The 21,273-nt window shown below is 43.6% G+C and overlaps 1 protein-coding gene across 10 annotated transcripts in view; it reads left to right on the top strand.

The window, feature by feature from the left end:
* PBX3 (PBX homeobox 3) overlaps positions 1-21,273 on the top strand; it is a 240,123-nt gene that overhangs the window by 72,867 nt on the left and 145,983 nt on the right. Inside the window, exon 1 of one of the 10 annotated variants that reach the window (XM_082207746.1) lies at positions 17,956-17,977. The exons of the other annotated variants lie outside the window; for them this stretch is intronic. Coding sequence (XP_082063872.1) covers positions 17,971-17,977 — 7 coding nt within the window. The 5' untranslated portion in view covers positions 17,956-17,970. Of the gene's footprint in view, positions 1-17,955; positions 17,978-21,273 lie in introns of those variants that run through there. 10 annotated transcript variants of the gene reach the window in all.

Consider the following 21,273-nt stretch of genomic DNA (forward strand, 5'->3'; position numbering starts at 1 on the left):
AAAAATGTTAAAAAAGCAGTTGAAAGCATTTTAAAAAATGACCAGCCATAAACCAAAAATAAAAATAAAACAAGTCAACATCTACATGTCTGGATAGGCTTCACTAAACAAGAATGTTTTAAGCAAGTGGCGAAAAGAATACAGGCAACTTACGCATGATTGACTCACACACAACCACTTACATGCAGTGCTGTGAAATAAATAAATAGAATCAAATGAGGAAATGGTGGGAGAAAGCAGGAGAGTCCTCATGGCTTGCAAGGAAACCCTCCTTGAAGCCCAAAGAGAACTTCACTGAGGGTGGGGAAAGCCCCAAAGAGACTGCTCAGCCTCCCTGCCTAACAGCTGACGTGTGAGGTAGCATACTGCTGCTTTTCCACATGTCCGCTAGGCTCCAACTGGCCCCAGAGCTTCAAAGCTAATAGAAGAGAGGGTGATGTGGAGAGAGAGCTGGAGAACAGGAAAAAAACCAGGCATGTAGAGGCTTCTTAACAGGTGCTCCCCAGTTACCTAATTTTTGCTTATGCACGCAGGGCCCCGTAACATAACCCCAGTGTAAGTGGGGGAATGCCTGTACGTTGAAGGTGCCTGCCTGACAGAGGTGTGGCCTTGGGCCCAACATTGATGGGGGTCAGTGTCACACTCCACCTATGACATCACGCACATGAAGCTGGGAGAAGGCTAAGCACCTAGCCCAGCCCACTGAGCCTGGCGGTGGACCAGGCAAGCCTCCTGCCAGCTGGGCTGCAGCATGACTGAGGCTGGCGTGGCCAGAGTGGGAGACGCTGCCACGTTGGCCACAGCAGCTACAATCAGTGGCAGTGGTGGGAGAAATGTCAATGGCAACAGAGTGCTGCAGCAGGGCTCCATAGCGGCAAGAGGGCTGGCCGCTTATGGACCCACCCAAGTTGCAATCGCTGTAGCTGCTTATGCTGAGAGCCTCGTGGCAGCAGGGGTGGGAGGAGGAGGTAGTGGCGATGCTGGCCGGATGCTTGGGCTCCTCCACCCCTTCAATATTGGGTGAGGGGGCCTGAGCTCCTGCTAAACAATATAGAGGGGGCTAAAGACACTGTGGCCCATAGGAGTTGGTGACTGTGCAGGGAGTTCCAAACTGTAGTTGCTCTCACACTAAAAATTGATTTCTTACAAGTGTAGAACAAGTATTGTGTGGTGTCTGTACAATGCCAGTTCTGCAGATTAAAGTGGTCAAGTGGGCACATATACTGTAAGATGATCCTACAAGTAAGCTAGTCCCATGCTGTTAAGGGATTTATATACCAATAGTAACATCTTCACAACTTGGCTTCGTAACAAATCGGCAACCAGTACTGAGATCTCTGAGCAGAAGTGTTATGTGCTGACAGGACCTCACTCCTCTCAGCAACCAGGCTTTAAAATTCTGCACTACCTGCAGTTTCCAGATGAAGCCCAAGACAATCCCCACATGGTAAACACTGCAATAATTCAGTCTTTAAGTCGCCAACGCCTGAACTGAACTTCTGTGTTCAAGCTCCCCTTGTCCAGGAATGGTCCTAGCTGTTGTTTCTTATGGACAGTGCCAATCCTGAATGTATTAGATTTGTGAAAATTATGCTCATTTGCCTTCAGTAGCAGTAAAGTTTAAAATATTAAATGCCTCTGGTCTATTTTGGGGGGATCCTGCAACATGTGGTCTATTTTGGGGGGATCCTGTGCACCATGCACAGCTGATAAATGGTGCTTCTAGCGACTGAGGCTGCCTGGGTCTCCAGTGACATAGCTGGATCCAGAAGCAATCCCAGACTGTGTACCTGATCCTTGATTGTTTTTGCCCTCGTCTTTTATAAAGCTGGTCAATATTCCTCCACTTTTATGTATGGGTGAAACTGGGCTTGAAAGATACTTGCCCTAGGCAACACTAGGATTCTGTGTAAGAAGTGTCACCTGAACCCATATTTCCCCAGACTGCCAAGTTTCTACTTGCGGTAGCCTGGCAGACTAAGCTCATTATAGCATCAAAAGGTGTTAGCTGTTTCTTTGAAGGGACAACCCCTCTTTATTGCTCAAAGTTCAAGTTTGCATTAGCAATTAGATACTGTATTTTTTATTATTATTTCTTAAATCATTTTCTACTCCATCTCTCCTCAAGGTGCTTCTAGCCTGTGTCAATACCTGTATGTACTTTTTCTGTCGTGAGAAAAAGCGAGTGAAATCTTTTTATATAAGGTTAATTTTAACCAGCAGATACATTGTTGCTAGCCAGTTTGGCCGGGAGTCAGCCTGCAACATTTGGTGGAATCAACAGCAACCTTCAAAACATCAGCATTTGTTTTAAAAATTGAGTACACGTTCCTGGCAGTGAATGAGACTTAAGGGGAACAGCTATAACAGCTTAGTGATGAGGCATGTGCTTTACATACAGAAAGTGTCAGGTTCGGTCCTCTGCTTTTCCAGGTAGGGCTGGGAGAGAGTCTTGTCTGAAATTCTGCAGAGTCTTTGCCAGTCAGTCTAGGCAGGCAGTCCCAGCAAGCATGGCCAATACTGAGCTAGATGGACCATTGGTTTGGTCAGGCATAAGGCAGCTTCCTTTGCTCCACTTGATGTCAGGTTAACTCAGAAACTCTTTGTGATACCTAATGGTCAAGGAGGAAGGATGTATTCAGAAGACCTTCTTATCAGTTGCCCTCTTACTTGTTGGCCTGCCTCCAAACTCTACTAAAACTAATTCTGGAAACAACAGCAACCAAACTAAGGAAATAACAAACACCTCACTTTGCAGATAGAGGATTTTAAACTAATTTGAATATGTCTCACAGAATTCAGATATTGTAGTTGCAACTTGTTATGAATTATTTCATTTAGGAACCCCAAACCTTTAAGTTCTCTCTCTTGTTCTCCAACTCCACTCTTTCTAGGTCCCAGCCATCATTACTATGAAATCAAACCACTTGCTTTATTGCTCAGATTCATATTAAAAGTTTTTCCTCCTCCTTAATGTAAAATTAAGGTGCAGCAACAGAAATACATTTTGCAGTCATAGTGACAGAGGGAAATCAGAAGCTGGAGTGATGGTGGCTTGTTAATAAGATTATAATTGGAGGGTTAAAACCTTGTGATTGAGTTGAAGACTGTCTTGGTGCTCTTGTGGCGCCTCAGCAGCCAGGCCCCAGGTGCCTGGCTGAGCATCCCGTGCCGACATCTGGAACCAGTTGCAATACATCACTGTCAAAACTGCTTTCTATACGTATCTGCATTTACACATTAGTTACCCACGCAGCACTCATCAAAAAAGCTGAACAATCTTGACACGGTGTCCCTGGTGGAACTGCAAAGGTGAACCGAAGTTGGGAGGCAGCGTCTCGCGTCACTGTCTGCTGCGCTTGTACAACAGGAAGCCTGATTAAAACTGAAAGGAAAAATTTATCGTCAGCTTCTGCTTTGTATCATTTTACCTATAATGGGGGGTGGGGTGGAATGAAATTATAGTTAACTGTACCTGGTTTTTTGGAGCTATACAACTGTACCTATTTTTTTTTTAAATGTTCGCTTTGTACTTTGTTTTGCTACATATCCTGTAAATTATTCCTCTTTGGCTGGTTAAATACCCAGTTCGTTGGCCGTGTTGCTGTATCTTACAACTCTGCTAGTAAATACTGTGATTTTGGAGTGTGAAAATTACAGGTTTTGAAAGTAAGACCGGTATAGCATGCTGAAAATTAAGTGTGTGTGTGTGTGTGTGTGTGTGTGTGTGTGTGTGTGAGAGAGAGAGAGAGAGAGAGAGAGAGAGAGAGAGATGGAGATGAGAACACCTCATTGGTGCTGTAAACGCACTGTAACCTGAATTCTCAGAGGTGGCACTCTGACCACTGCCACTTCTTTTTTTAAAAATCCCATTGCTCAGCGAACTTACAAACCATAAACAAAGCACACCTAGCAGTGATCCCTCCAGTTGCACCCTAGGCTCAGGACATACAGGAGACTGCTTGAAGAGGACCTAGCACTATCCAAGGACTTAAGTGGGTAAGAATCACAGTCCCAACAAATTACCATGTTACAGTTCTAAAGTCCATACAACAAGCAGTGGGGGGTTCATCGAGTGTAAGGGCTCACATCATTTCTGGTAACAGATGCTGAGGATAGTACCTCATTTTATTTATTTTATTTATTTTTTATATTATTTATTAAATAAATATATACTATTTATTATATATATTATTTATATATATTTATATATATTTTATTTTTAAAATAAAATGAACTGGGAAGAGCAGCCATTGCCACAGTGGCTTAAGAGATTGGAGAACAGGGCCCAAACTAACCAAATAAATTTCAGTAGGGAAAAATGTCAGATTCTACACTTAGGCAGGAAGAACCAGATGCACAAATATAAGATGGGGGATACCAGCAATATATGTGAAAAGGATCTAGGGGGTCTTAGTAGACCACAAGCTTAACATGAGTCAACAGTGTGATAGAGCAGCAAAATAGCTAGTGCTATTCCAGACTGCATCAACAGAAGCACAGTCCCGGTCAAGGGAAGTAATAGTACCACTCTTCTGTCTGGAGTACTGTGTCCTGTTCTGGGCATCACAATTTAAGAAGAATGTTGACAAGCAGGAACGTGTGCAAAGGAGGGCAACCAAAATGATCAAGGGTCTGGAAACAAACATTATGAGGAATGGTTGAGGGAGTTAGGTATGTATAGCCTGGATAAGAGGAGACTGAGAGGAGACATGATAGCCATCTTCAAATATCTAAAGAGTTGTCACATTGAAGAAGGAGTAAGCTTGTTTTCTTCCATAGGACCCTCACCAATGTCTTCGAGGTACATGAAAGCAGATTACAACAAAACATTGTGAAGAACTTTCTGACAGTAAGAGCTGTTTGACAGTGAAACAGACTCCTTCAGGAGGTGATGGACTCTCCTTCCTTGGAGGTTTTTAAGTAGAGGTTGGATTACCATCTGTCATAGTTGAGACTGCAGGGTGTTGGACTAGATGTACCTTAGGGTTCCTTCCAATTCTATGATGCTATGATTACAGTGGTGCCTCGCAAGATGAAAAGAATCCGTTCTGTGATTCTCTTCGTCTAGCGGATTTTTTCGTCTTGCGAAGCAAGCCCATTGAAGGATTAGCAGATTAGCGCTATTAGCGGCTTTAAGAGGCTTTTAGCGGCTTATCTGTTGATCGGATCAGCTGATAAGCGGCTTAGTGCTATTAGCGGCTTTTAGCAGCTTATCTGCTGATCGGATCAGCTGATAAGCGGCTTAGCGCTATTAGCGGCCTTTAGCGGCTTTTAGTGGCTTATCTGCTGATCGGATCAGCTGATAAGCGGCTTAGCGCTATTAGCGGCCTTTAGCGGCCTTTAGCGGCTTATCTGCTGATCGGATCAGTTGATAATCGGCTTAGCGGCTTAGAAAAAGGGGGGAGGGGAAAAACCCCAGCAGGAACTCGCAAGACATTGTTGTCTTGCGAAGCAAGCCCATAGGAGATTCGTTTTGCGAAGCACCTCCAAAACGGAAAGCTCTTTCGTCTAGCGAGTTTTCCGTCTTGCAAGGCATTCGTCTTGCAGGGCACCACTGTATATGAAGGCATGAGAAATGAGAAAATAGATAATAACTTTTGTTGAGGAAACAGAGGACTTTTCCCCCTTTACTAGTCCACAATACTACAATTGAGTCATCTAGTGAAAGTGATTGGCAATAGATCCTGGGCAGACAAAAGGAAACCTTTATTATTAGCATAGAATTCACTGGCACAAGATATGGTAATAATGACCACTGAGTTTATTTGCCTTTTATCAGGAAATGAGAGAAATCCATGGAGGCTAGGTTTGTTGGCAGATTTTAACCATATAGTTAAATGGAACCTGCATGTTCAAGAGCAGTGTGTTTTTGAATCCCAAAAACATGGAATGGTGACAGTGAGAGGGGCGCCTGGATGGTCACTCCCTGTTGGAAAGGAATATTGGACTAGATCAGAGATGGAAAACTAGCTGCCCTCCAGATGTTGTTGGACGGCAACTCCCATCATTCTTTATTACCACTGTCAGTTCTGGTTGGGACTAATAGGAATTAGTGCCCAACAATATCTGAAGGGTCACTGGTTCCCCATTCCTGGACAAGATGGACCTTTTGGTCTGATTCACCATTGTTGCTCTTATGTTCATATGACCGCTGCCCTGGGACTGTTTATATTTATGTAGGTATTTATTTAAAATAAATAATGCAGCATGACTCATTTTATGTTCTTAATAGATAGCAAATGTGGGCATTTGCACCTGATGACCTTAAAAGAGGTGGAGCCTGTTTATTCTGCTACTAAAGAGCTCTAATATGACATTTGTATGTATAGCCATAGTATGAATTACTTAGGAGGTGCGACCTAACTGGATTTAGGCAAATGGGAGCATGGAAGAGGGAGGGAGAAGAGGTTAACTGAATTATTTAAGACATATAATTTTATTCCCTTTTGTGCCTTTGAAAATATATTTAGCTTTTGGAGAGCCATCTCAAGATTTACAGCCAGGTTGTAACATCTGCAGATTTGCAAGTTGGAGTTTGATACAGCTTGAATCATGGGAGTTGGTCTAATTGGGTAATATTACAAACCCTGCAGTAAAAAATAAAGGGGGAAGGGGTCATGTGTTTGCCAGTATGCTCCAATTAGCACTGCTTACACCTATTAATAATAAGCACTGTCAAGTGAGGTGGTAGAAGTGTTTATACAGGTGAGCAGGGAGTTTGTTTCCCTGGAATGAATTAAGCCTCAACCCAACCAAACCATGTAAATAGCTTTTCTTTTTAAAAAAATGGGCCTTAAAACAATTCCTCGCTTGATTGGGAGATGAACAGCTAACATGCAGCTTGAATTTTTAAAATTTATTCTTTAAACCACCTACAATAGTAATAGGAATTTGCTTCCCATATTAGGCTGGGTTTTTTTTCTCCCAAAGAGCAAAGGTGAGTTCATGGTGAGTTCCAGCAAATTTAGAAAAATAGCACTGATGTTAAGCATTGCAAACCAGCCATTCATAGCAAAGCTATGCCAAACTGGTTCACACACCAGGCTCTGAAGTGAAAGTATTTCATTGCTGGATGATTCTCTGGATCTTTGTGGGCAATTTACTTGATTGTGTAACTCTGAAGTTGCATACATGGAAGACAAGCTGACAGGATCCTTCAAGAAAGCTATGTCTGAGACATAGCTTCTGATTTGTCCAACTTCAGTTATTTAAAATCTATTTGCATCTTACATCTTTTTTATGTTGCTGGTTCTTGGCTGCCCTGTTTTGATGTCTTAACAAGATGAGTCTGCATCGGCCAGTACATTAGTGTTATTATCCAGCACAATCCTCCCCATTATAAACCAGTCCCATGTTTGTGGGTAAGGAGCCTGGGTTGCACACATGCTCGTTTCGAGAGAGTGGAGAGAGAGAATCCTTACAGAACAGAACAGAAATACCTGTTATAATAAGTTTTTTTTAAAAAAAATTAAATTAATTGCATTGTTACATAATTAGCAGTTGGGTTGTAAACTGCCTGCACACTTATGTCTTGTTTCTCTGCACATAAATGGGCTACAGATTTACCTTTAAAAAGTGAAGAATATAAAATTGAGTGAGGGGTCTGAAATAGCCCTCCTCCTGGCTAGGTTTCTTGTAAGCCCAAATGGTATTTGGAAGGGATAGATAACAGTCTACAAGAGCACCTGCAGCAAGCAGGTAGTGCCAGACACTGTTGTGTAGCTAAGACAACAAGAGAGGTATAAAGTGGTATGAAGATAAATGATATGAAGTGGCAGCTGAGATGGAGGTCTTCTGCTAGTACTGGAGGAGGGGGTTATTTGGAATACTTAGTAGCTACCAGCCTTCCATGCACCTTAGTTGGAGGCCTCTGGGGATGGTAGCATGCGGGTAAGGGTTTCTAAATGGTTTTCTACTGGATGCAATTTTTAACATTTTGAGGGTGCTTACAGTTTTGATATAGGGTCAACATTGCCCTTGCCAGTTTACTTGAGCATCCATTCTGTTTTAGTTTCTTTAGTGCCTGAATCAGGATAGAGTAGTTAGTGCAGGGTCTGCAAAACCACAAAGCTGCTAGGTAGATAGCAGCCCTGAATGGGGCCTTTAAATTCTCTAGTGAGCCTCAAAGGCCACTCCTGGTAGGAGGCCAGGGTCCTCCTGGTCTGCCAAGCTGTCACTTTCTAACATCTCCCCTTACATGTGACTAGCAGCTGTGGGGCTGTTCCACAATTCCCCTGGCACACACTGGAACTGTCCTGTGGCTGTCCTAGTTAAATGGGAAAGTCACAGAACAGTGGAGATGTGTGATGCGTGAATGCAACCCATCCCTGCAGCTGGTGCTTCAAGTGTCCCACAGAAATGTTTTCACAGATGGAGAAGTCTTTGACATAAACAGATAATTCTCCCCAGTTGAAGATTTCCTCTGACTCTTTCCACTTATTCATTCAAAGGTCTGTTTAACTGGCAGTATCCTGGCACATGTCTGCTCAGCAACTCATTTCCAAGTCTATGCAAACTTTTGTTTCTTGTGTTTTCAAGATTGTCTTTGATTTCTATGCCCTGCACTATGTATGATGGCTATGTAACACTGCAGAGGCAATGGAATATACAGTAGGAGTAATAATGCAATGAGAGATGCTGCTTTTTTACTTTTTAAAAATGCATTTACTGTATTAAATGAATCTATACCCTACCTCTCCTAAAAGTGGCTGGTAGAATAATAAAAAAGGAGAACACAGAATCCATACTAAAATAACTCTCATGAAACTGGAATAGCCCAGCAGCAGAAACAAGCATCCAGATAAAACTGCAATAAAAACTAGATTAAAAACAGCAACAGTAAATCACAATATACATTGACACTCTGAGTAAAAAGACAGGCGGTGCAGGGAAACATTTTTTACCTGGTATGAAGGACATGGAAATCTAGGGAAGGTATGTTGAAAACCCAGTGCCTTCTGAAGACAGACAAGGGTGCCTGATGTTGGGGCTCTGTGGATCTATATGTATGGACAGGTTTATACAAGAGTTGCATCATTACTTCTGTGGAGCCTGGTTAAGTTCAGAAGTATCTCTTGCTTTCTTATCTTCAAGTTCTGTTTCCCAGGATAGTGTTTCTCTCCTAATGTAAGTTTTGTGGAGATATTTTTCACTGAGTAGAAAGGTTGGATACATAAGAATTATTTCTTTTGTGTATTGAAGTATCGTTGGTGTTAGCATTGATGCAAAGAAGGCTTCCTTTTCTTTTCAGTACTGTAGGTGTTTTGTTTGTTTGTTTTTAAATCCCTGCTGGCCTTTATTAAAGCTTTTAATTAGTACCTGGCATTGCAATTGAACATTTGCATGTGAGAGATGTGTCTTTGTAACAAGTAGCATTTGATTTTAAGTTGACCTCCAGAAGATTCCAAATTCCTGGAAATTCTTGTTCCAGCAGCATTTGAGTTGTGTTTCTCTTTTGTGTTGAAGCAAATGGTCAATTATAAATGTTCTCTTGGAGATGAGTAGAAAAAATATTTATTTGTTTTCTGACAAATAAGAAGTAAAGCCTCAGGCTCAAGTGGACTGCAGGTATCATTTGGGTACATTCAATCCTCAGATGACTCTCCATGTATGTTTTGCATAACCTGGTAGTGTACATGCAGCTATGCTGGAGTTTTCACTATTCACTATGTTTGTGAATAGTATTAAGAGTGTATTGTGCTGCTCTGTTTAGCATAGTGGTGGTTTTAACTTTTAAAATGCTTTTTGAGTGTTCAAGGGTATGTAATGAGACATTTTTCTGAATCATTTTTACAATAACCCTGGTGGGTAGGTCAGGGGCACTACTGCAGTCATCCCAGGGAGTGGCCAAGCTTTTACTTTGCTCTCCCTTCCTTCCTCATTGCCTATTTTGTCTTGCAAGTCATTATGGAAAGCAAAGAACTGACACTCAGTGGACCTAAGCAGAATTCCACTTCATAATATGTAGAAATAAATTCTCACAAAACAGATAGGCAGATTAGTGTTGGTCCTTTTATTTCACACACTCCAGCATTTTAAAAACTTTATTATTAAATGGATTGGTATGTTATGGATCTGTTTATGACATTTACAGTAGATCCCCCTTTTCTTCCAAGCAGCTCAAGGTGACGTGCGTATTTCTCCTTCTCCCCATCTTCTCCTCACAACAATCCTGTGAGGCCGGTTAGGCTGAGAGGGAGTGGCTAGCCCAAGATCACCCAGTGGCTGAGCGGGAAATTGAGCCCTGCTCTCCCAGGTCCAAGCCCAGCACTCTAACCACTAGGCCACATGGACTCTCCTGGAATCTTGGCATGGTGGTCGTGTGTTCCATGTCACCAAGCAAAGGAGGCTGTGTCTGTTTGAACTGAGTTTCTGGCATCCTCAGCGTGGATAGGTTGGCAGAGGTTTGCTGTAGTGACCCTTGCTTATTTGGATTAGAATAGGGCATCTCAAAGACTCCTGGGGGTAAGTGAAAGTTGGCATTTCCAGGGGACTTCGCTTTAGGACATAAAATAATGGTATCACCAAGTTTGGCAAAGGGCTATCAAAGGTCAAAGGAAGCTTCTGTTATTCGAATGTAAGCCTGTGACTAGGGAGTGTATTGTTTTTGATTTTGTATAAGCCTCTCTGGGAGCCTTTTTGGCTGAAAAGAGGAGTACAAATGCTCCGAATGAATGAGTACTTTCTCCCCGTGGCCATCTCTGACCATCTTGTTTCGGGTCTTTGGCACCTTCCTTCCTGCAGAGCAGCTCTTGGAGGCCAAGTGTGGAGAGCTGCCTGCACCCCGAAGCCTGGGGGTGCGCTGAGCTCAGCGCCCCCAGGCTTCGGGCTTCGCGCAGCTCTCCAAAAACCGTTGGAGGGCTGTGCGAAGTCGCGCAGCTCTCCCACGGCTTGCAGAGAGCTGCCTGCTATCCGAAGCCTGGGGGCGTGCTGAGCTCAGCGCCCCCCAGTCTTTGGGCTTCGCACAGCTCTCCCACGGCTTGTGGAGAGCTGCCTGTTCTGGGGGCTGGGGTCGGGGGAAGCTCGGGCTTCCCCTGCCCCAGCCCCGCGCCTGGGAGGGGGAAAATATTTTTTTTTCTTTATTCCCCCCCCAAAAAAAATCTAGGTGCGTCCTATGGGCCGGTGCGCCCTATGGGCCGAAAAATACGGTACTTTGTTGTTGGTGGTGGTGAAACCAGAAGCAAAACTACAATAGCACTCTCTTCCCTTGTTGCATAGGCTTTAATGCATTCTACCATTGGGCTTGCTGGAGTGGAATTTCCATGTTTCCAGTCACTGTGTGAATTCTGGACTTAACACAGAATTTCCTTCCATCTTGCACTTAAAATAAATAACATAGAAGAAAAAGAAGGAAGTTGAGAGTGTTTATGCCACAAAACTGGCTTCTGTGGTAGAATGGATAGTGTGTGTGCCTTGGATAAGGGGGACACAGGTTCAAATGCCTGTTCGTTTCATGTGTCACGGGAAAGCAGAACGCGTGTAGTCACAAGTCTTAGTATAGCAAACACTATACAGGACTTTGGACAGCTCCAAGAGGCCCTGTTAAGGCAACTACCACAGTCTCGGCAGGGAGCTAGAGTCAACTGAAACCTTATACCAGGGGTTGGCAAGGTTTACCGGCCATGGGCCAGATCACTCCCACAGAGATCGTCTGTTGGCCGGACTGGCGCAGCATGATGCAGAAAATCGTGTCTGTGCATGTCCGTGGCGCCGGAAATCGCTTCTGTGCATGCCCAGATGCCAGAAATCACGCCTTCACAGAAGTGATTTTCGGCATTTGGACATGCACAGACATGGTTTCCGGTATCTGCACTTGCACAGATGCAATTTCCAGCACCGCTCAGCGAGTCCCCGAGCCGCGGTGCGCCGGTTTAGCACAGCACGCGGGGGGACTCGCTGAGCGGGCAGCTCAGTTTGGGGGTGGCTCATGGGCCAGTAAAATGGTCTTTGTGGGCCGCATCTGTCCCATGGGCCGCATGTTGCTGACCCCTGCCTTATGCAGTCTACTAGACCTTCACCTTCCCAGAGGAGCTGGCTGACTGGTGAAAGGGTCCTCTTATTCTGTGGGGCTGGGGAGATGGAGGTGCTGTAGGGGACAAAACAAGGTACTAGCAGTTTTCCATTTGAGAAAATATCTTGAAGTGAATTCTCTTTCCAGTTCTTAACCATAACTTGCAAGGTCCCTGGGCCGTTGCTCATTACACTGTTCAGCTTTTAAATTGTTCTGGAAAGATGGAGATACACAGGCTAGCTTGCTTTTCAGGTGGGCATATTTCTAGGGTTACAGCCTTAGTGGTAGTAGGATCTGGTAGTGGAGAGGGTAGCACTCGGATGAAGAAGAATATGAGTCTCTAGTCCTTGCCAGTGAAGCAGGATCCTCTTCAGAAGCATACTTTCATCTGTGGGTGGGTTTTTAATACCTATCGGAGAGCTTTATGCACAACAATGGATACAATTTTCACATCCTGATCCCTGCACAAAGGTTTTATGTTGTAGCAGGCTCATGCCAAGCTTAGGTCAGGAGTCTTGTCTGAATAAAGTTAACCAATTAACTTGTGTCCAAAAGACACGCACACAGCACCAAACCCAGAAGTGCCTAGAAACACATCACCAAAAAGAGTGGGATGAGGGCAGAACATATTGTGTTTATATGCTCTCCGCTGACACATGCGGGGGCTGTTTATACTGACAGTATAAACTGAAGCAAAATAGCAACCAGTCCCTTGCAGGGACCCCCCCCCAGCCAGCTTAGCCCTCCAAAGCCCAGGGCAAATGTATCCAGCTTTCCCCCCCCCCTCAGGCCTGTGTGGTGGTGACTGGAGATGCAATCCCAAGCACCACTTGGGAAAGGTATAGTCATAGTACCACTACCAGCAGCAGCAGAAGAAAAAACTTGGTGAAATTCAGGTGTAGTGCATTTTTGAGGTGGGGAAAGAATACTTTGGAAAATGTGATGTTGGAAGAGCCCCCTCAGTGGAGTACCAGTGATGAAGTTGGAAAGTATCTCTAGAGTTTTGCTTCTGATGTGGAATCTTCTCCAATGCTGAAGTGCTGTCAAAGCCTTTGTGATATACTGGATAGCAGGTTGGATTTGCACCAGGGAGATCAGGGTTCAAATACCCACTCAGCCATGAAGCTCAGGCAGCAAATGTCAGATGTTATAAAGAATGCTGAGGAAAGCCCCACGTCTTCAGTCCTTGGGTAATTTTCTTCAATCCTAGGTATATCAATACTTGGAATTCGAGGAAAGGTGCTCTGAACACCAATTCAGAAATGCATTCTCCTCCATCTTGTAGCCCAGATCAGCTTACAGCAGTTTAGCCTGAATGCAAAATTACTTCTGTCTCCAAGGTGTTCATAATATCTAATTAAGTAGCTTGAGGAATAAAAGAGTCCAAACACTGTAAAAATGATATTTTATAGACTGAAAACATAGAATCATAAAATCTTAGAGTTGGAAGGGACCCTCTCCCTTCCAGAGCAGGAGAAAACAAGTATGCTCTCTTTCCATGTGACAGCCCTTAAGACAGGGGTCCTCAAACTACGGACCGCGGGTCAGATCTGGCTCACCAGGGTCCTGAACCCAGCCCACCCGGCAATTGCCACCGCCACCCGGCATCTTCAGGTGCAAGAGGCAGGGAGGCAGGCCCCCCCAGGTCCAAGGAAAAAACCCGCTGCTGCCGCCGCTGCCTTGTGGGCCAGGCTGGCGACTTCCTCTGACCACCCGCCTGCTCTCTCTTGCAGCCACATGCTCGCTCTCCCCTCACGGGCCTCGGCCGGCTCCCCTTGCCGGCTCCACCTTGGCCCACAAACGCCGCCCCTTTTTGTGAGGCCTGTGAGGCCTAGTCGCCTCTCCTCGCCAGGAACGAGCGAGCCCTGTCCTTGCGGGCTGAGGGAACGCGTTTAGCTCCTGCCGGCCTCCACTCAACACCCTGCAGCCTTGGCGCTCACGCGGGGCTTCGCAGGCCCTCTGCCTCAGGCAGGTCTGTGGGAAGCCTGTGGGCCCCTCAGGCTCCTCGTGGACTACAACTCCCATCAGCCCCCCCAGAATGACCTGGTAGGGGGCTGATGGGAGATGGAGTCCAGGAGCTGCCTGAGGGCTGCTGGTTCAGCTTCCACGGGGTAAGGACTGGGATGCTAAAGGGAGGCTTTGTTTGCTGGTTGGATTTTGGATTTTGGCTAGGCAGTTCCAGCTGGTGGATTTTCGTTTTCGGTAAGGGCTCAGTATGGGCTGTTTTAGCTTTTTGCAGAAAATAAGCAGAGGTGGGGCTGACCCAATTATCTTTCAGTTTAATTTTAACCCCCAAAGTAAAAAAAGTGTTGTTGTTTTTTAATCATGCTGCTAGGCCACACAAACACAAAAGTTGTGCAGTGTGGTGGGGGTGTTGTCACATTGCAGCTTGCAGATGTCGGCAAAGTAACCACCTTCTCAGGCTTACAATGGGGAATACACAGCACTAAAGGAAAAAGGAGTGGGAGGGAAGAGGTGGAAAAGCAAACCTATTTCTTCATGACTCAGTTCTTGCAATGAGCAGGTGGAATGAGCCAAAAGCTGCTTGCATCACTTGCTACAACTAGCAGTGACAAATATGCAACTGGATATTGACCATCTCATTAGCCAAAAGCGGGCCTATACTTCCCATTGAAATACTTATAAGTTTATGTTGATTAAAATTGTTCTTCATTTTAAATATTATATTGTTTTTCTTGTTTTTTGTGCACCACAGATAAAATATGTGCAGTGTGTATAGGAATTTGTTCATATTTTTTTCAAACTATAGTCCAGTCTCTAACAGTGCCTGAGGGACAGTGAACTCGCCCCCTGTTTAAAAAGTCTGAGGACCCCTGCCTTAAGATATTTGAATATGGCTATCATATTTCCTCTTTTCCAGGCTAAACATACCCAGCTTCTTCAAGCGTTTCTCATAAGGCTTGGTTTCCAGAGCCTTGATCATCTTGGTCGCCCTCCTCTACACACTCTCCAGCTTGTAACATCCTTCTTAAATTGTGGTGCCCAGAATTGGACACAGTATTCTAGGTGTTGTCTGACCAAGACAGAATAGAGTGGTACTATTCCTTTCCTTAATCTGGACACCATACTTCTGTTGATGCAGCGCAGAATAGCATTACCTTTTTGTGCTGCTGCATCACACTGTTGACTGTTGACTCATGTTAAGCTTGTGGTACTGCTAGTGTGTCCCCCATCCTATATTTGTGCATCTGGTTCTTCCTGCTTAAGTGCAGAACCTTACATTTGTCCCTACTGAAATTCATTTTGTTAGCTTGTGCCCAGTTCTCCAATCTGTTAAGGTCATTTTGAATTCTGATTCTGTCTTCTGCAGCATTCGCTACCCCCCATCTGCTGGTGCCATCTGCAAATTGGATGAGGCCCCCCCCCACTCCCCCCCCCACTTCATCCAAGTCATTTATAAGCTGCTGAACAACAGTAGGCCCAGGACAGAACCCTGCAGTACCCAACTTATCACTTTTTTTCCAGGATGATGAGGAACCATTAGTACTCTTTGGGTTCAGTCAGTCAACCAGCTACAAATCCACCTAACAGTTACATCGTTCAACCCATATTTTACCAGATTCCTCACGAGAATATCGTGGGGGACTTTGTCAAAAGTCTTTGTCAAAAAATTACAACGGAAGATGAATAAAAAAAATTAAAAGCACCACTGACCCTACCTCACTCCACCTCAAGCAGTAGCACTAAGCTGCAAACTTTCCTTTGTTCTTGAACTATTAAATTGCAATACAGAATTCCATCTGGCTACTATCACAATGCACAGCAGAAGTAGCCAACTATATCTCCTGACCTTTGGCCATGCTGACTGGGGATGGTGGTAGTACAACAACACATGGAAGGCACCAGATTGTCTACTTCTGGCCTACAACATACTTCACATAGCATTAAAAATGTGCGTGTACTCCCCCCCCCAAAGACCCATACTACACCTTACCTATTCAGTTCCATCCACTTAAAGTGCTTTCTGTGGCATCTATTCTACACTTATTAATTTTCTCTTTTTGCTAGCTGACAGCCATCAGACAGATGCCTTGGTGAAACTGAGGAGCCAGGCATGGCAAGCAATATTACCATCATCCTCTTCCCCTACCCCAATTTTTTCATCTCAGTGATGGATTGAATTTCTGCATTGTGGGATAGGTAGAATGGAAACTAGAGTTCTGTCCCAGGTGTGGTGGTGATGCATTTGAAGCATTTCTAAGAAGGGAGGTAGATCTTTGCTCCCAGGTTCTGCAGTGCTCCTCTTGCAACATTAGTACCAGTTACTGTGTGTGCTCTTCCATCATACCCCTAGTTTATCTTTGGTTTTCAGTTAATTCTTCCCACGTGTCCCCTCCCCCCTTGCCAAGATTTCCTGTTTTTTATGACTTGGCCTTATCATTGCAAGATGCATCAACCACCACCTTTGTGAATCTTTTTATGTCTTCTAAGTCTAAAGCAACTCTGTTTTTTGGTAGGGGCATCTCTGAATGTGGAAATAACCCATGTAAAAATTGCTACAGAATTTCATAATGATGCATAACACATGATCTTTTAGAAAAAGTCAGATAAAAATAAATGGGTTAGGATACTGTTAATGGATTGTTGTTCTTTACTTCTTCTTTTTTAAGTCTTGTTTAAACATTGATAAAATCTATAGAGAATGGTTATCTCCAAAAGGCACCTGTCTTGACAGCCCAAACTGCCCTTCCATGTCATCTATCCATAACATTTAAAATTATTCTCCACCTGTGGCATGTGGCAAATTGATTAAAGAAATTTCTTGCCAGAAAACCCTGTGGATGGAGTGACTCTGCAACTCAAGCAAATGAGCCAAGCTGTGTGTTATATTAGAAGGCCAAAAACATAGAAAGTCAGTGTCTAGTGGCCATGAGTTGGGTTCTGAGCATGAGCAAATATCTGTTGAGTTTAAGAGCAAAGAGCTAGTGGAAGGGAGTGAATACTGCCATCACTCTTCCTCGTTTCACTGGGGTACTTGCCTGATTGCTGTTGGCAAACAAAATGCCAATATGAATAAATTTGGGGAGTGCCTGCTGCAATTTGGAAATGCATAAGCAGAAGTATGTACAAGTGTGTCTGTTTTCACACATGTGCAGAAGATGGTTCTGTCACTAATTTGGTAATCTGCAGTTACTATAATGGTTCCAGAAGAGGATGAGGGTCTTCAGAATTTCAGTTTCTGGGGCACAATAATAAAATCTTGCTATTTGTAGGTCATGTACCAATTGATTCTCATCCTGAAATGTATCACCTGAATGATTCTGCAATGTGGTTGGCATGGTAGAACCTTCAACCTTCGTTGGAGAATTTGCAGTTTGCATTCCTCTTGTGCCAGTTTTGGGGATTCCTGTTGACAAATTCTTCATTTTCTTTGGTCGGAAGGAGGATGGGTTTCATTCTCATTATCCCCTGCTTTCTTGAAACCCCTGCTGCCTTCATCTGTGCCTGTGTAGATCTGAGCCTCTCTATTCATTGCAGGCACAATGGTAGAATATGTGCAGTTAATTGCAAATAAATGCCCTTTTGAAAATCTTGTTGTTTTTAAATGATGACTTTATAGCCTGAAACATGCTTGTCCTTTCCTTACATGTGTGACTCCCAGTCTGCAGCGTCTCAGATAGAATACACAGGCTGTGTTTCCAGGGTGGTGGTGGGGAGAGAGAATGAGCTTCCCTTTATCTTTATTTATTTATTAATAAAAGACAAAATGCCTTGGGGAAACAAAAGGTCTTAATGGCTGGTGCTTGGTATCCTTGACAACAGTCCCCAAAGAATATTACATTAGGGGCATGGGAGAACTTTTAAAAAAATAAGTAATGGAATTCCGTCTCCGTGATGCTTTTAGTAGTCATTTCGGCCACGGTGCAGCGAGGTCATAAGCTGAGCTCGGTGAAGGGAGCCAGAACATGAAATGATGCTGAGAGAACGTCTGGGAGATGAGAGGTACAGAATTACAAGCGAAAGTGCAGGCCTGCTGAGGCAATTACAGCTTAATGGGGTCATTTGGAAGGCAATTGCCAGGGGTTAATGTAGTATGGAGAGATGAGGTGAGATTGAAGTGAAATTTGGGGCTGGGAATGTGTTAAGATGAAAGATCAGAGTGCAGTGGATTCTGCAAAGCACAGGAAAAAGGTTTATAGCATGCAAAAAAAGGGGGGTGGGGAAGTAAAAAAAAAATAGAATAAATAGTAGGCCAGCTGCTTCCAAATAAGTAAATAAAATCTTGAAGTGGACCTTCTTCTATTTGGATATCTCTGTTCGGAACTGATTCTTCTCTAGAAAAAGCACATTAATGACGAAGAGTTGATTTGATGTCAAAGTTCTGCTGTGGACAGACAGAAAATGTTTGCAGCCCACTGAGTGCTGCCATGCGTTTCTCCAGCATCGCCCCCTCTTGAAATGAACGGAGATTGCGCAGAAGCAACACTTAGTGGATTGCAGTAAATGTGCTTGTGGTCTTCTCATTATTGTTCTTCCTCTGTGCAGTCTCAATCATTCTTAGCTGTGCACGCCTGCTCTGTTGTACGCTTTGGGTATTTATTTTGTAAGAATTCACTGTTTTGGAACTAAAAAGTGAGACACAGGCCCACATACATATATTTTGATGTATTTTCAGTGGATTCATCACATTATCTTTTCAGGCATTAAAATAATAACTTGCAACGTGTCAAAATATTACAAGAATGTAAGCTAGCATACTCAGAGTGTGAGTATTTTGGTGTGCTTAAATATTACAGGTGTTTTAAATTAAAAACGTCAAACCATGAAGGCATAATGGAAGTAATCTGTCTCTCCCTTTTTAAAAAACAAAACAAAAAACCACACAACACCACCCATAGCTTTAAACTGCATCTAGCATGTTTGGCTTTTCCTCATTGTGAACAAGGGAAGTTCATAAGAATTCAAAGGACAAAAGAGATCATTATGCCTTGTTACCTCAGCTAGTTCATTACCTTAATTGCTGAGCGTAATCCAGGCTTGGAAGAAAACTCTAGGGCTTTAAGGAGATCAACAGAGGCACCTTATGGCACAGAAAATGGAAACGCTTTCGTGTTACCACTGCTGTTCCAGGAGCTCTAAACCTTGATCAAAGGCTGAACTTTTCTTAAGGTCGACCATGTGAAAATCCCACTAGAGCTGTACCAAGCGCTGAACCGTAATGAAGTGTAGTAGGTTGAGCACCATTTCTGTTTAAATGTGTGACCGTCCTGGATCACTGGCTAGTGAGAGCACATTATCATCCTCTCAGGTGAAATTTTAACATAGTTATATTTAGCAAGGGATAATAGTCTCTTTGGTGCACTGTAGATGGCATGGACTAAAGAAAAACCTCAAAGCATACGTAGCTGCTGCAGGTTTTATTTATTTTATTCATTTTGAGCCAACATAGGGCAATCTAATTGAACTCAGTATCACTTTCCAGTTGTAGTGTGCTCAATATCTCTCTAGCTGTATGCACAGTGAAGTATCTTGCAGGTAACCTTGGAACACTTGCATACATGATACTTATTTGCATGTTACTTTTGTTTACTTCTTTGTGACCTCAGTGTAGTCCAGCAAGCAGTTCTTTGGACATGTAGAATACAACTCTGGAAGAGCTAAGGAGCAGGCTGTCCTGCTACTCCCTAGGAAGAGCTCTGTGATTCTCTGTGCATGCCTCAAGGTAGCAGGATGAGTGCTTCCCTTCTCAGTTGACAGCTGCAAAAACAGTAGCAGTAGCTCTAAGCTTTCTTGAGGTAATTACCCTAGCAAGCTTTCACTTTGTAGCCGTTTAGGCTATGTCTTGCCTCTTTTATCCCTAGTTTTCATTGGGGATATTTCCAGCCACTGTGAGTAACACCACTAATTTTTACTTATTTTTTTGTTTATGGGAATAGATTATCATAGCTCACTCACTTTGTGTCCTGGCCTCCCTCCAAGGACCACAGAGCAGCATACACGGGCCAGTCTCCTATCCAGAAAACTGGCTAGTCCTAGATCTGCTCAGCTTCAGAGATGGCGCCTTCAGACCATTTCTCCATAATTACTGAAAATAATTCAGCAGAGTTTTGGAAAGGTGAAAATAAATCATATTAATTGTAACCATATCAGAGCAAATTCATGGGTTTCCACCCTCATTCAAGCAGTGAGAAAAAGCTTTTAAGAAACAACTTTGAGAAAATTATCCAGTTGTCCCATCTGCTGACCCAGTTCTGACCCTTAACAGTTGTATATTTGGGGGCTTTTAATTTTTTAAAAAATACAGTAAAATGAAACCATATGACCTTTAAAAGCATGGTTGAGTAGCATTCATTTTACAACCATCAAAGCAACTCTTTACTGTTGTAAGGTAGGGAAAAATCAATGATGCAATCTTTTTCCTTTTGCCTCGTGCAATCCGTAATTGAAATGGAAAATCAAATGAACGGCTAACAGATAATTGTTTTATCAATATTCCTTGCCTGCCCTACAAGGGTCAGCCTGGAATGATCATGAGGCACGGATATGATGAGGACAAAATGTGAAATTGAACAGCAAGGAGGCAATAAATCAGTCTTGACAAGAAAGAGTGACCAGCATGTAGCCTGTGCAGGCAGCTTTGGGGACACTTTTTGTCTCAGGTGTCTACAGTGATTTGAAAATGTGAGAATATAATATTTGAAGCTCTACTCCTGGGTAAACAAGAGCAGACTATTTTGAGGCAAAGACAGCATCAAACAGGCAGTCTGTTTTTCAAAAATGTTAAGGATAGAGGACATTGGAGGGGAATCACATTGTGGAATAATAGAATATCCTGAGCTTGTAATAACAGAGCATCCCTCATTGCTCTGGGGGCTGTGGGGGGGGGGGTAGCAAGCCAGGGCAGCACCATGTACTTAAAGACAAAGCCATACACACATTTTGGTTTTCTCTGCCTTGTACCCTGGTAGGATATTTCTGATCCCCAAAGCATATAAGGAAGATATATGTAATTTGCTTTGTATTCCTTTTAAGAAGGCCTGGCCATTGACATTTTGTTAGCCATTGTGAGAACAGGATATTGGACTAGATGGACCACTGGCCTGATCCAGAAAGCTCTCATGTTCTTAGGCCAGTTTAGAAATGCTTCCATTTCCCTCCTTGTACACTGTCATGTTTTTGTTTTTGTTGACTTTGGTGTACGTTTTGCCTAAACCAGTATGGCTGGGTGTGTCATTTTGAAGACCTCTAGATGTACTTAGATCCTAAGCCTGGAATGGTAGCACCAACAAGGGCCCCTG

Source organism: Podarcis vaucheri (assembly GCF_965113315.1).
Source record: "Podarcis vaucheri genome assembly, chromosome: Z".
NCBI lineage: Eukaryota > Metazoa > Chordata > Lepidosauria > Squamata > Lacertidae > Podarcis > Podarcis vaucheri.